This window comes from Phocoena phocoena, chromosome 3 (genome assembly GCF_963924675.1).
Source record: "Phocoena phocoena chromosome 3, mPhoPho1.1, whole genome shotgun sequence".
NCBI lineage: Eukaryota > Metazoa > Chordata > Mammalia > Artiodactyla > Phocoenidae > Phocoena > Phocoena phocoena.
In genome coordinates this window covers 8,808,554-8,823,463 of record NC_089221.1, presented here as the reverse complement: position 1 = coordinate 8,823,463, position 14,910 = coordinate 8,808,554, and the positions used below count along the sequence as shown (strand labels likewise).

The 14,910-nt window shown below is 39.2% G+C and overlaps 1 protein-coding gene across 1 annotated transcript in view; it reads right to left on the bottom strand.

Annotated features, from left to right (window-relative positions):
• The window catches only part of MARCHF6 (membrane associated ring-CH-type finger 6), a 72,694-nt gene that overhangs the window by 13,099 nt on the left and 44,685 nt on the right, over window positions 1-14,910 (bottom strand). Inside the window, exons 13-21 of the mRNA XM_065873430.1 lie at window positions 14,684-14,752; window positions 14,531-14,605; window positions 13,106-13,240; window positions 11,001-11,120; window positions 10,141-10,241; window positions 7,587-7,724; window positions 6,055-6,259; window positions 3,822-3,891; window positions 312-493 (exon numbers count right to left, since the gene is read on the bottom strand). Of these exons, the coding sequence (XP_065729502.1) occupies window positions 312-493; window positions 3,822-3,891; window positions 6,055-6,259; window positions 7,587-7,724; window positions 10,141-10,241; window positions 11,001-11,120; window positions 13,106-13,240; window positions 14,531-14,605; window positions 14,684-14,752 (1,095 nt within the window). The remainder of the gene's footprint in view (window positions 1-311; window positions 494-3,821; window positions 3,892-6,054; window positions 6,260-7,586; window positions 7,725-10,140; window positions 10,242-11,000; window positions 11,121-13,105; window positions 13,241-14,530; window positions 14,606-14,683; window positions 14,753-14,910) is intronic.

Below are 14,910 nucleotides of genomic sequence, written 5' to 3'. Positions count from 1 at the left end.
ATATCATTAAAGGAAATTTCTACTTAAACAAATTGATTTTAAATTCTACAGAATATCTTATTACTCAAGGGCCTTACCAGATCATTTAATAGCATGATTTTCTTTTAACCCTCAAATACATCTGACTATATTTCTCAGAATGAACCAGAAAACTACTGTCTTAAAGGAACACTCTTTCTAATTAAAAAAAATCAACTCTCTTGACTCTATCAACACAGTGAAGAAACAAAAGTGAAAAGATTAAAAGAAATTACTGGAAAAATATTCACTACTCCTGTCAGACAAGATCAGTCTGTATTAGGAAAACCTACCATAAGGGACCACTCCTTAACCTTCTGGAAGATCACTCTGCGTCCCTGTGGCATCCATGCCACCAGCACTGTCACCGCCCTGATGGTTAGCCAACAAACATAGAGACCACAAGCAGCTGTGTAGAGCTCATGGATTTTGGCAGTCCCCGTCCAAAATGACATTAACCAACGGCCAGCAAATACTGAAAATAGAAAAGCTGATATATTAGACATGTAGTCATGTAAAGAGAACTCTAATCTTGATGTCAATGTTGTACTACTAGTATTTTCAAAAGTTTCAGTCATTTTAAGTCATTATTAAAAAGACATCACATTTTGATATATCAGTGTCTTTGTTAAAAGCAAACAAACAAAATAAAAACAAAACCCCCCAAATTCAAAAGAATGTAATTATTTGACTAAGATACAACCAGACCACAGTAAGTCCCTGGGGATGAGCTCTCCTGTGACATGCATTCTGACTTGCCAGGCCAATTACTTGTTCTTTGGGGACTGAAACGACTTGAGGGGAGTGTTATTTTTATTGTCTGTATTATCAAATGAAATCATTATGCACATAACAGGCCAAAAATGGAAAATTTACTTTCTATTATTTGTGTTGTCAATACTTTTAACATTTAGGAACATTACAAATAATTTAGAGTAACTTTCTTTCAATTGGGTCATTCATTAAGATAGAAAACTAAGCTTATTTTAATCAGAAGTGGGCACATTAACAAAGAATACCACACTAGCTTTTCTTAGGAAAAAAATTAAGATCTAAATATTAGGAAACATGTGAAAGTTGTCTAAGGGACTGCCTCACACAAAGAGTTATTACAAATAAACTCCACAATGTACCCACAAAAATCTAACTATCAGTCAAGATCATTTATATAGTAACTTTCTTTACATGGTTACTTATCTTAATAAGGCTGGAGAAAAAAGGAAGACCCCATTTCCAGTGTCTTTTTCTCCTTAATACAGTACTTACCTGTTACCTTTCAATGTCTAAAAGGAGCTTGTGGCTGTGCTGAACATGTTCCATACATTTTCTCATTAATCCTCCCAACAACCCTGCAAGCAGCAATGGCCTCCACTCTGAAGACTAAGAAACCGAGGCTCAGCAACAGAACCTTGCCCAAGCAAGGTCACACAAGGGCGGAGACTGAATGTGAACTCCTGTCTACAGGACAGAGCTCATGCTCTTGACCGCGGACCCACACTGCCTCCAGTCAAGCTAAACCACCCCAACAGTCAGGTTTACAAGCCACAGTGCCAATAACGTTACACACTTCTTTGCAATCTCACAGACAGCTTGGATATGAAGATAACTCATTTTTTGAAGACAAATACATGTTAAGTATTTATCTACATGAAACAAACACACGTGCACGTTAAAGATATAAAAATACCACTGATAATTCGGTAAAAATGTCTAGCATTCTATATATACATATTTCTACTCCAAGATTCTTTGTTGTTCTCTTTCGGTTGGTTTTTTAAAATTTAAGGCTTCCCTGGTGGCGCAGTGGTTGGGAATCCGCCTGCCAATGCAGGGGACACAGGTTCGAGCCCTGGTCCGGGAAGATCCCACATGCCACGGAGCAACGAAGCCCATGCACCACAACTACTGAGCCTGTGCTCTAGAGCCCATGTGCCACAACTACTGGAACCCGTGCTCTGCAACAAGAGAGGCCACCACAATGAGAAGCCTGCGCACTGCAACGAAGAGTAGCTCCCCCTCGCCACAACCAGAGAAAAGCCTGTGCGTAACAATGAAGACGCAACGCAGCCAAAAATAAAATAGAAAAAAAAAATTTAAAGGCTGCTTTTCATTCCATACTTCACATAGTTCTAAAGTGTTTTTGAGAGGTCAGGGCTAGTTTCTAGTTTGCAGTAACTTGACATTAGCTAAAATGCAGCTACAAGAAAACAACCTATGGGGAAAACAGCATCCTCACCACCTTAAACGTGTACTATGACAAAAGCATTTCTATGATTAAACATAACTGCATTCCTTCCACTAGATGGTGGGACTGGATTAACAGGGAAATATTTACTTAACAATCTTTAATGAAATTAATGTACCTGTATTGCCAAATTCAAGCACTAAAACTAGGTTTCCTTCTTTTGTTAACTTTTTAATATTTCTGATAAAAACATGAAAATGGAACATAAAAATCACAAATGTAAAGCTGTCCAAAGTTCAGAAACTGAGTTTTCTCAACAATGTTTACTACACTGCACCCAATAGTTAACTAGACTTTGTCTTTTTAACAGCTGAGGTCTGAGTAGTGAACTTAAGAGCAAAGTTCTCACGGTCAAAAATCATTGTGCAGAAACAGTGAAAAACAAAACAACTTTATTTTTACCAGTTTAAGGTGAATCACAACTCTTACCAATTAGAAACTATTCTTTTTTTTTTTAAGAAACCTCACTTGAAATTAACTAGCTGCTCTTCCCCAGCCTTAGCCCTCATGGGAAAACTCAAGTATTTAATACAAATTTGATTTATAAAGTTATACTGAGTTAGTGCTATCATCAAGACACTAACTCAATAACATGTACAGGCTTGATAAGACCTGAAAATTATCTTCACTTGATTATTTAAGTGGCTAACACATATCAGTATGATTCAGAATCTTCTGGCTTGCTATAACACTAACTAGGAGGCGGGGGGGGGGGCCGCAAGTTGTTTCTGACACTTTGTCACTGGCTTTGGACTCCCCCCCCCATCTACCCCTGACCTCTGCAGAAGATGACAAACTACTATATTCATCGACAGCTTCTTACTTGTTAGATGAAGAAACCCTGTTTAGCTGAAATTTAGCGATTAGTATTTATGATTACCAGGTGATAAAGGGAAATAGCCTGGCTTCATAAAGGTCTCTAGCAATAGCATGCAGTGGACTGGAAAGATAATTACATAATGAAGGCAAACATAATTAACATCAAAGCACTGGCTTGAAAAAAATGACTTAAGCCACACAGATGACTTTTTTTTAATGCATACATTTTTATTTTAAAATGCTAAAAAAATTTTTATAAAAAAAAGTTCATGAAAAATTTCAACATATACCCAAGCAGAGAAATTCCTATAATAAAATCCTTTGTACTCAATCACCCAGTTTCAAAAATTATCAATTCACAGCCAATCTTAACATCTTCTATAGTTTTGCCTACTTCCCCACCCCCAGAACGCTTTGAAGCAAATCCCAGACAACAGATGACTTTTTGAGAACCCATACTGCAATAAGAAAATGTCTATATAAAATGAGTGACCACAAGTACTTTACTTCCAAAAATTAATCATAAATTGTATACTACTCTGTCCCCCTCTGCTCCGATACAAATGAGTCCAATGAAACGTAGAGCCCTATAGAGAACAGTATCCCATATTCAATAAAAATGGGGATAACTACTTCAAGTTTATATGTGATGAAAGATCACATGTCAGCAAGACATACCCTTTTAAAACAAAGCATCTTTTCATGATGTCATTAGCGGAGAGCTAGGATAACCTCATACCTGGTAGAGTAAGGCAGATGAGGCTGGCGATCAGTAAGGTTATACACATGAAGACAATCAACAAAAATATCTGCAAGGCAAAACACAGCAGTGCATAAACAGAATTCATCTGTGCTCAATGCATTTTATGACACTCCTCAAAGAATCAACACAATTCTCCCAGTAAAAACGATCTGCTTATATTTGTATCTCCAGGATTCCTTCCATTTCACATAAAAAGGAAATTTTCATTTTAGGTAATATTAACTATAATTTTGGCCGAAAGGAAACTGTGCCCACTTTCATATAATCAGATACATCAGCAAGTACCAATATATTTTGAATCAGAGAGCACAAAAATAAAACATAATCAGCTTAGGGCTTCCCTGGTGGCACAGTGGTTGAGAGTCCGCCTGCCAATGCAGGGGACACGGGTTCGTGCCCCGGTCCGGGAAGATCCCACATGCCACAGAGAGGCTGGGCCCGTGAGCCATGGCCGCTGAGCCTGCGCGTCCGGAGCCTGTGCTCCGCAATGGGAGAGGCCACAACAGTGAGAGGCCCGCGTACCGCAAAAAAAAAAAACAAAGCAAACAAACAAAAAAACATAATCAGCGTAAATTTTCCCTCACTATTAATTAAAACTAACAATATTTGCTTATTTTTATCAAATTCTCAAAAACAACTTCTCATGAAAGGAAAGCTTATTCCCTAACAGTGCTATCCAATTAGAACTTTCTGTGATAATGGACATGTCTACTCCTGCACTGCCCGACACAGGAACCACTGGCACAGGTGGCCATTAAGCACTTGACATGGGGTCACAATGAATGAGTAAAGGAATTTTAAATTCTATTTACTTTGAGTGTGTGTGTTGTCTACAAGAAGTGTACCTTCTTTTCTTTTTTCAGTTTCATTGAGGTATAAATGACAAATAAAACTAATATATTTAAAGTGTTCAATGTGATTTGATATATGTATACACCGTGAAGGGATTCCCACCATCAAGGTAATTAACACATCCATCACACCACATATTTACAAACTGTATTTATTTTTAATTAAGTTTAAAAGTAAACAGCCGTTGTAGCTATAGCTGGTGGCTCTCAGCTACTGAGAAGTGCAGATAAAAAGGAAATACACTGAGACAAGAGGGAAGTGGCTACCCTGGACAGAGAGGGTGCTGCTTGCCTTGACCTGACTAAGCCCAAAGGGCAGAGCTCCAGCAGGAAGACTGGAAAGCACTGATGATGATAACACTCCAAGAGGGGGCTGGAGCCTTGGTCAGCTTTCGCTGCCAGAGAAATCCCTTAGTGATTCTCTCTCTAATCTAGGCCAGAAGTACCTTCTGCTTAGAAAATACCTTTTGTCAATCCGAAAGCCTCAAGTCTCACAGCTCCACCCCCATCTCTGAGAGCTCCCTCCCCAGCTCTTGCAGCTCGCCTGCACCTCCCACCCCCTACTCCACACATTCACCTCCCTGCAGGTTCCATACCTACCATGGCTAACCTGCCTCTTGTCCTGACACAGGGCTGGAATGCCCTTCCCACTTCCCATTTTTTAATCTGCCTGACCCCAAACTTTAAAGACTTAAAGGTATCAACTCCTCCACGAAGCTTCCTGAACAACTTTCAAAAAAGTGTTTTGCGGAGCAAGAAGTGAGCAATCATATGACACGCTACTAATATAGCAGGTGACGTGAGGACTAACACCTGGCCATTGAATCTAACCCCCATGAAGGTCACTAGGGACCCTTGACAGGAACAGTTTTGGTGGAGTTTGGGGCTAAGTCTTGCTGAGCCAAGTACTTCGTTAACCAATCTGGTCTTCAGTTTTATCAGATGTAAACAAGAGATTACTACTCATACCTTGCAGCATTGGGATTAATACTACAAGGATTAAAGAGAGGAAAACACTAAAATACCCCCTCCAGTTCCTGACACACAGGTGAAATGAATCAGGAATGGCAACTTCTTATTTGATCTAGGGTCTTCTATCTTGTTCCTTTCCAACAGCAGGGACCAACAGCACATGGACTCCCAACTCCACGGCTTACATCTAAAATTCCATCAGCTTATCCGACATTTACATATATTATGTGTTGCAGAATGAGAGGCCTGAAATGTGGGTTCTTGTCAGGAAGACTGCAAGCTGCGTCTACACAGAGGACCATATACTAACAGCACCGATAACAGCAGAAAAACTCCTCAACAGAAGCTGGAAAGCTCAATCCCTGCTAAGTCGGGGCAGCACCTACCCTGAGTGGGAAATGCGGGGGCCGGCGGTAAGGCTGGAAGCCAACAGGCCCGCCCTGCTGGAGGATGGCTTGGTGGGCTGCATGCAGGCCCTCCCCCACCACGGGGAGGGCGTTGTTATTTCGAGCGTGCTGGTTATTGTTAGCTTGTTGGTTTGCACTGTTCTCATTTTCTTCCTGGTCTCCCAACAAATAGGAATGAAGATCCCTGTGTAAAAATTGCATCAGTGAAAATGCTCACCTCAGATCAGAATAAACAGAAGACACGAGACGCGAGACTTACTTTCTTGATAATTATTACTTAGGGGAGAAAATGTATGAGTAGAATCTATGCACAGCACTGCTATTATCTCAATCAGCTCTAAATGTTGCTGCGTGCTTTAAATTAGACCTTCCCAAACATAAAGTTAATTAACATACAAAATACCCATTCAATCTATTTTATGTTTTCTCCAGCCAGTATCTGAGAAGAATCAGTAACTGAAAAAAAAAAAAAAAAAAATGTTCAATGCCCAAGATACTCTATGTGAAGAATTTTAGGGAAAAAAACTATCAACTTCTTTTTTTCTCTGTAGATGACTACTGTGTCTGCTGTGACACGCAGCTCAACTAAAACATCAAGCCACAAATCAGTTAAGGCACAAATGAGATGGGGGGAAGGAGGGGGCTCACGGTAGGGCACTGAGCTGTTAGACAAAGATAAATGTTCAAATACAACCAAATGCATATAGGCATCCGTTGGAGATACTGTGGGTCTAGTTGCAGACCACTGCAATAAAGCAAGTATTGCGTTGCAATCAAGTTTTGTGGTTTCCGAGCGCATACAAAAGTTATGTTTATACTACACTGTCATCTGTTAAGTGTGCAGTAGCATTATGTCTTTAAAAACAATGTATATGCCTTAATTTAAAAATACTTTATTGCTAAAAAAATGCTAACAATTATCTGACAATACAAGGTTGCCACAAACCTTCAATTTGTAAAAAATACAGTATCTGTGAAGCACAATAAAAGCAAGTATGCCTATATTTCACATTAAGGTATCTACAGGATGCCACATATTTTCTGAAAAAATGTTTAAACTACCGAGATTAAACTTCTAAATAAGTATATAATATATGAAGCTTGAAAAAACATAAATGCATCATGCTGACTAAATGACTAAGAAACCAAATCTGAGAAGAGCTAGCTCACTTATCAGGTTAGGACTTCTAAAATAAGGGTAACTTGGTTTGTTTTTAATGCACTGAAAAGTATTTTATTTTTACCCTGTGTAATGAAATGAAAGAACCTGGGCCAGCAGCAACCCTCTGTGAGAGGGTAAAAACATGTACACATTTCTCCATAAAAGGATACACAATGATTAGAAAAATAAGAAAAATTTAAAACTTTAATAAGCTTTAAACAATACACCTGCAGAATACACTAAATTGTCTCTTATTAAAACTAACTTTTCCTGAGTGGGGCATACTTTTTCAGAAAGGTTATTAAACTGACACAAATGACACACGTACGAGTCACCTGCCTATACTTACAGCAAGTATCCAGCAGTAACAGTCCACGCTCGCACCAGTCCCTTCAGCCACTGCCGCGTGTGTCCCTGTTCAAGTAACGCTGGTAAGACAACTTGAAGCAGAAGCAGCTCAAGGGACAGTTCACTCACTGGAGCATCACTGAGAGTTACGAAAAGCCATATTTTACCATGTGAATTCGATTTTCCCTTATAACTGTATCATATTAGACGTTTAATGGAAGACAGCAAAACTCCTTGAAGAGTCAAATGAACTCACTGTCTTTATCACCTCATATCCATTCTTCCTTGAAGAACAAGGAACATCCCTCAACCAAAAACTGCTCCCGACAAGGGTTGCAGTGACCTTCGTGTTGTTAAAGTGGCGGTCAGGTCTTGGTCCTCACCTCATGTGCCGGCTTAGTAGCGTATTACACAACTGGTCGCTCACTGCTCCTTAGAACACTTTCTCCATGAACACCTTTCCAAGACACGCTGAATGCGACCTCCTGTGGCTTCGAATAGCACCTTTCTGTAAATTTCTACATACTGCTCAGACATCTTCCCTAATTCCTAACTTATACATCCAAAGTGCCAACTCAACGTTTCACAGTACACACGAGACATCTTAAGTTGATCATGTTCAATATCAAATTCCCACTCTTCCCCTTAAATCCTGCTCTTCCGCAATCTTCCTCATCCTAGTAAATGGCAACTCCATCCTTCCAGGTGCTCAGGACAGATACTTAGATCCCTGACTGCCTTTCTTCACCCGACATTCAAACAAGCCAGAGAATCCTACTGACTGTACCCTGATACCCTGAATCTAACCACTTCTCATGACTCCACTGCCACTTCCTCCCTCTCAGCCACCGTCGCCTCCCACGGGGATCACGGCATTACCCCTAGCTGCCCTCCTGCTCCGGCCCTGGCCATCCCAACCCTGGCTCTTGTCACAGCCTCCAGAGTGATTCCTGTGAAACCTCTGTCAGACCACTCTTCTGCTCAACCTTTCCAAGAACCCCCTAAATCACTCAAGTTAAAGCCAAAATGCTTACTTACAATGGCTTACAAGGCTCTCTAGGACCTGGCTTTCCATGACCTCTCTGACCTCACAGCCAACTACTTTTCTCCTCCTTTTACTGCAGCCAAACTGGTCTCCCTGCTGCTCCTCAAACAGACCTCAGGCCACTGCATGTGCCCGCCTCCCCTGCAAGGACATTCTGCCTTCAGGGGTTCACATGGCTCCCTCCCTCATCCCCTCCTCCTTCAGGGCCTTCCTCACCTGTCACCTCCTCAGGTCCTCACTAGTCACTTCCTTGCTTCGTTTTTTCCCATAGCACTTACGACCCTTTGACATATTATGTATTTTATCTATTTTATTGGCTGTCTCCCCAAGTGAAATATAAGCTCCACAAGGGCACAGATTTTTCTTGATTCTGTTTTGTTCACTGTTACATCCCTTGTACATAGAAAAGAACCTGTTATATAATGGGCCCTCAATTTTGCTGAATGGAAGAACAGACTAAACACTGTTACAAAAACTTAGCTAAAATTCTAGGTATAAAGAACTACCAAAAAATGGGTCTACGCCAACAATATATAAAGCCAGAAACCGTGCTTTCTGGTTCTCACTGTGACAACCCAAATACATAAGGAGGGAGAACCGACTTTCTCTAGGTAGGGAAAAACTCAGAATAAAACCTCGATTTGGATTTTGACGAAAAGACAGCAGAAGCATGCCAGGCAAACATGGGGAAGAAGGTCATTCCAAACAGAGAGGGAAAGACCAGGAGCAGCTAGGCATTTATGGGGAGACTCAATGGAGGCTGAGCGTGGCTGGAGAGGAGAATTCAAGTCAGACAATGGTGGACAAGATGCTCGAAAGGCAGTGTGAGATGCCGAGCCTTGGATGTCATTCTAAATGACCCAGATATTATCGTGTATGTTATGGAGGAAGAGGCAGGTGTGTTAAGGATGGATTATAAATGGGAAAAAAACAGGAAGGACTAAACTAAGGTATTAAGTGTTAAATCACATTGAATTAGATAAGAGACTGTAAAAAGAATTAGAACTGACAAGATTTAAAGACTAATTACAAGTAAATTTGAGGAAGAAATCCAATTTGCCTGGCATATTTAGGTGACGGAAGGGATGAGGCAAATCACTGAAAAAGGGATTGTAGGAGGAATGGTGGAGACTAGGTTTCCAGGTTACTTAAGTCTTTAAGTCAAAAAAAGATTTTCCATTTATAAGCCATACAGCCTATTTTAATCTACAATTAAATGTGTATCTATGGCTACATTACTTATGATGTGCTTTTCATACAAAGATGATGCTACTAGGTATCTCTCATTAGGAATGTTAATCAAAGGCACACTTCATTTGCAGAAAAGTCAGTCCTTCTTTGGAACATGTAACTGCTAAACTAACAATTATGTGATTTAGAACATGGCAAAATTTAGTTATCAGATGATTTCTAATATCTGTAAGAAATGAATGTTTTAAATAAATGTACTCTGAATATCAAATCCCTACCAGAGTTAAATTAGTAAAGCTTCCGAATTTCAACAACTTACCTATAGAGCATGACATTGTATGGAAGAAAATTAGGCAGCAGACTCTTAATTATCCGTATAGGTAGCCAAAGCATCAGGAGTACAATGGAGCCAAAGACAATCTGCAGCAAGAAAAAGGGCAGGGGACCACTGTAATCACTGTAAATCTGAGAGACAGGCAGACTTCTGAACGTACACATCCAACACACCATCCAAGTCTATACGCGCCCAGGCCACTGAGTGTTCTCATTCAGCACACTATACTTGGCTCACTCTATGTGGAGACTGCATACCTGGGACAGCTGCTCCTCTCTCTCTCTAGGACACGAAGGCTCAAACAGGAGCCACAAAGGATAATCACTGCATGGTATGTGAAAAGAGAGCTAGAAACTCATAATGAAGGATCAAAATTGCCTGCATCTTAATAAACCACCTGTAACAATAAGACATGACCCATACTAATGGCTACAGAAGTTTCCAAAAAACACACATCATTGCTTTTAGAATTTTATCTTGGAAAAACTTAGATTTAACTAGGCAATTTCTTCTTCGAGGCAGGGAAGAAACTTTGAGTTGCTTCTGTTAAGAGTTTAATTTAGAAGCTATTAACAAGTCTCCATTGCTTCAATGCAAATTAAATGTAATTCAGAGACCCATAATTTGGCAATCAATTATACTACTAAAGAACCAAAAGGCATTTTTGTTTACTTACATTTTATTTTTATCAAAGTAACCAATAAAACAGCTATTTGATAACCAACTTCCACAGGCTTAGATAAACTTAATTCAATCTACTCTACCAGTCCTCCTGACCAAAAAAAAAAAAAAAAAATCTAAAGGGTAGCCCATTTTACTTCAAAAACAAAAAAAAGTATGCTTACCACTGACAAAATAAATCTTCGGAGATGCCTATAAATAGGCAAGTGAATCATTTCTTGTACTGGATTAAAATCTGGATCATTCAAATTCCTTAGAAACCATAAGACACCAGGTCGAAGTACCTGCAAATATATTTTAAATGCTATAAATACTTACCAATGTCTTTAGGCTCTGTATATGAGCTAAAACATTAATAGAGAAATAAGCTCTTAAAATTATTTTGGCATCTTATAAAATGGGCCCTAGAAAACCCATATAGTTTTCCTGGGAAAAGAAGTTCCTAAATCAGAATCTTTATTAAAACTATCCTGTGTTTGATGTCCTTTGATGCTTTTAATCATTCAGTGGAAAAATTTAAGTACAATTTGTCAAGAAATCTAGATCTCCAAGATGAAAAATAAGTTTTGTTTGTTTGGTTTTTTGGCCTCGCCACGTGGCAAGAGGGATCTTAGTTCCCTCATCAGGGATAGAATCTATGCCTCCTGCAGTGGCGGCACAGAGTCTTAACCACTGGACCGCCAGGGAAGTCTCGAAAAATAAGTATTTTTATAAAAATTATCACTATATTGTATAATCTGGAAAGGATTAGGTTACAATTTATAAGTGTCCTAAACGGAAGATGTGATTTCAGTCTCACACTTCCCAAAAAGAGTTACATTAATTAAAAAACCTTCAGTTTCTCAGTATCTTCATTTTACCATCTACATCTTTTCCCCTTGCTCAGTAGGAATCATCAACCCTAAAGGCTATGGGCGATGGGCAATGAATGGGTCTAGGGATTAGTTCTGGGTGGCTCACACTCACTGAGCTACCCTGTATAAAAAGCATCTCATCTGCTCAAATTCTATTTCTCCACCTTCCAAACAAAGGGGTTATGATATGTGAGCTTTAAGGTTCAATCTAACTCTAAAATACTAGGATTCTGTATCAACAAAAAACCACCACATTGATAAAATGAAAAAATTCAGTATAAAATACTTAATCACTGAACAACGCAATTTAAAAGTCAGGTATAATAACAATTTAAAAAACACATTATTAATGTAGTCTCAATCACTAATTTCAAAACAAGGATACAAGCTTTGTTTGCAAACAAACAGAATTTACTGAACTTATACTATATGATTCAGGAGAATATTTTGGCCCCCAGGTTCATCCCCAACTCCTCAAATCTCTCAAAGAGCAAAGTAACCAAGAACTGCATTAAGCCTTTGTGCTTCTGTGTTCCATTCACACTGGATTAGTCGTCAGCCTGCTCCTTTGGGCCCTGCATATCTCCATCAGCACTCTCAATGGAGTAAGCTGACTTGTTCCATGGCTGTATCCCTTCCCAGGATGCAAAAATCAAGGAGAGTGGAGACTGTGTCTCTGTTTCTCACTATTACCCCAGCATACATCACAGTGTCTGGCACAGAGTGAGCATGCAGTACTATTTGGGGAAAGAATGCACAGAGGAAAGTACACTTATCAGAATTACTCAAGTTTTATACTTCATTTTGTAGCAGATGACTAAGCATGAGATGTATACTAGTCAAATACTGACCCTATTTTCACTGCCCCCAAATCAGTAAGGACTGTATTCTGAAAACAGGATTAGTAAAAGTACCCATCTGGTGAGTGAACCAGAATCATAAAGGACCCTCACTACAATTCTATACTTTAGGTGTCTGCTTCAAGACCACTTTACATATTTGATCCTGCAAAACCATACATACCTTTTGGGTATTTCCAGCATTAAATGTCCCTGGATGAAGTCCAAGACAGGCTCACATCACATAAAGTTCCAAGAATATGTATTTGAGGATGGTTAAAATACCAAGTAAAACAAGTGTTTTAATTTAATTTTTATCCCTCAGTCTATTCATCTTTCAAACTCAAAATTAATTAGACAGAAATAATAAAACTTGTCAATTTTTGAGACAAGTTACTAAAAAACAGTTCAAAGCAACTGAGCCAAACTAGGCTATTAGCTGTTCCCTCTTAGAATAAAATAACAGAGAAAATGATTTAGCTAGGAAACCATCATAGCCTTTAAGGCATGACTTATGGTTAAGGCAAAAGTCCTTTTCGTAAATGTACAGTGTTGGAACTTCCCTGTAGAACTTACCTCTCTCAGTAACAGAATGAAGGAGGCAAAGTAGAACACATATACCATTCCCACCAGCCAATGCAGAAACATGGTAGTACCTGGAGCCGACTGAAAGCTCAGTTCTCGATCTTTCAGAGTAGCATCAAACATTTCCTAAATCAAAACAGTACACGTGAGAGAGATTTGTACTGCTTACATCTGCTGAATTAATATCTTCATATTCTAGGAAGTGAATGAATCACTATGCATGTAGGTTCTGATGTTTCTAGAATTACAGTTCTCTTAAAGCTATTTCATCGTATCACAGAAATACAAATGATATAGGTTGGATACCATTTCAAAGACGTATATGACACTTCAGAAATTTTACAGAGGCAATACTGATAAACCAGTTGGTGAATAAGAACTTTACCAATATTGCTATTGTGAAAGAACCATTTTTGGTTAACATAATACTTTCCTTTCTTGGTTACACGTATGAATTCATGACAAGTTTTAATAGTAAGGTATGGGAGAAAATGTTATTTCAGAACCAAAGGCAGCTTTTCTACATTTAATTTTTTTTGAAAAGTGGACTTCCCTGGTGGCACAGTGGTTAAGAATCCGCCTGCCAATGCAGGGGACATGGGTTCGATCCCTGGTCCAGGAAGATCCCACATGCCACAGAGTAACTAAACCCGTGCGCCACAACTATGGACGGAGACTGCGCTCTGCAACTACTGAGCCCACGTGCCACAACTACTGAAGCCCACCCTCTTGTGCTGCGCAACAAGAGAAGCCACCGCAATGAGAACCCCACACACCACAACCAAGAGTAGCACTGCTCTCTGCAACTAGAGAAAGCCCACGTGCAGCAACGAAGACCCAATGCAGCCAAAAATAAATTAATTAATTAAAAAAGAAAAAAAACTGATGATCACTGACAGTCATTAAAGATTTTAATCAAGACTAAACACTTTAGTTAAAACAAATGGTATGGTTGATTACTACAGAGGCAGTCTTCTTTTCAGATTACTCTTTTTCGGTTTTTTTTTTTTTTGCACCGCATGGTGCTGCCTGCGGGAGTTCCCCAACCAAGGACTGAACTCAGGCCACAGCAGTGAAAGCACCCAGTCCTAACCAATAGACCACCAGGACCTCCCTCGAATTACTCTTTTTATACACAACGTCTTGGCATCTTCATAGAGTTAAACGAGGAAGAGAACTCTCCACTGGTTATCAGGAAGGTTCCAGTCAAAATACTCTAACATCAGAAATGTGCACAGAGCCTCACAAAAATCAGGTAGGAAAAATTAGCAACATTAAGACTCTACAATGATACATTCTCAGAAAAAACAAACTATTATCAAATACTGACTTTACATTAAAGGAACACACCCTAAAGACCACTTTTTAAAAAGCCTTTAAATTATTAGATTGTATGACAATGAATAATAAACTCACCAGGGAACAAATATCCAGCCACCAGCCACAAATGAGAGGGAACACTCCAATTTCTACCACCACTAGCAAAGAGACCTTAAGTAAAAACAAAGGTCATCAACATCACTCAAATGGGAGAAATCATTTCCAGTCTTAAGTTATAACAGGAATTACCTTCACAACAATATAGCAGACTCCCAGCAAGCGACGAGACCTATGAAATTTAACAAGAGTTGCCAAGCCCTACAGCATGTAGTCAAGGAAAACCTGAACATTTAAAGAAAGATACAGAAAAACAACAAGGTCCTACTGTATATAGCACAGAGAAACATATTCAATATCCTATGATAAATTATAATGGAAAAGAATATTTAAAAAAAGAATGTATACATATGTATAAC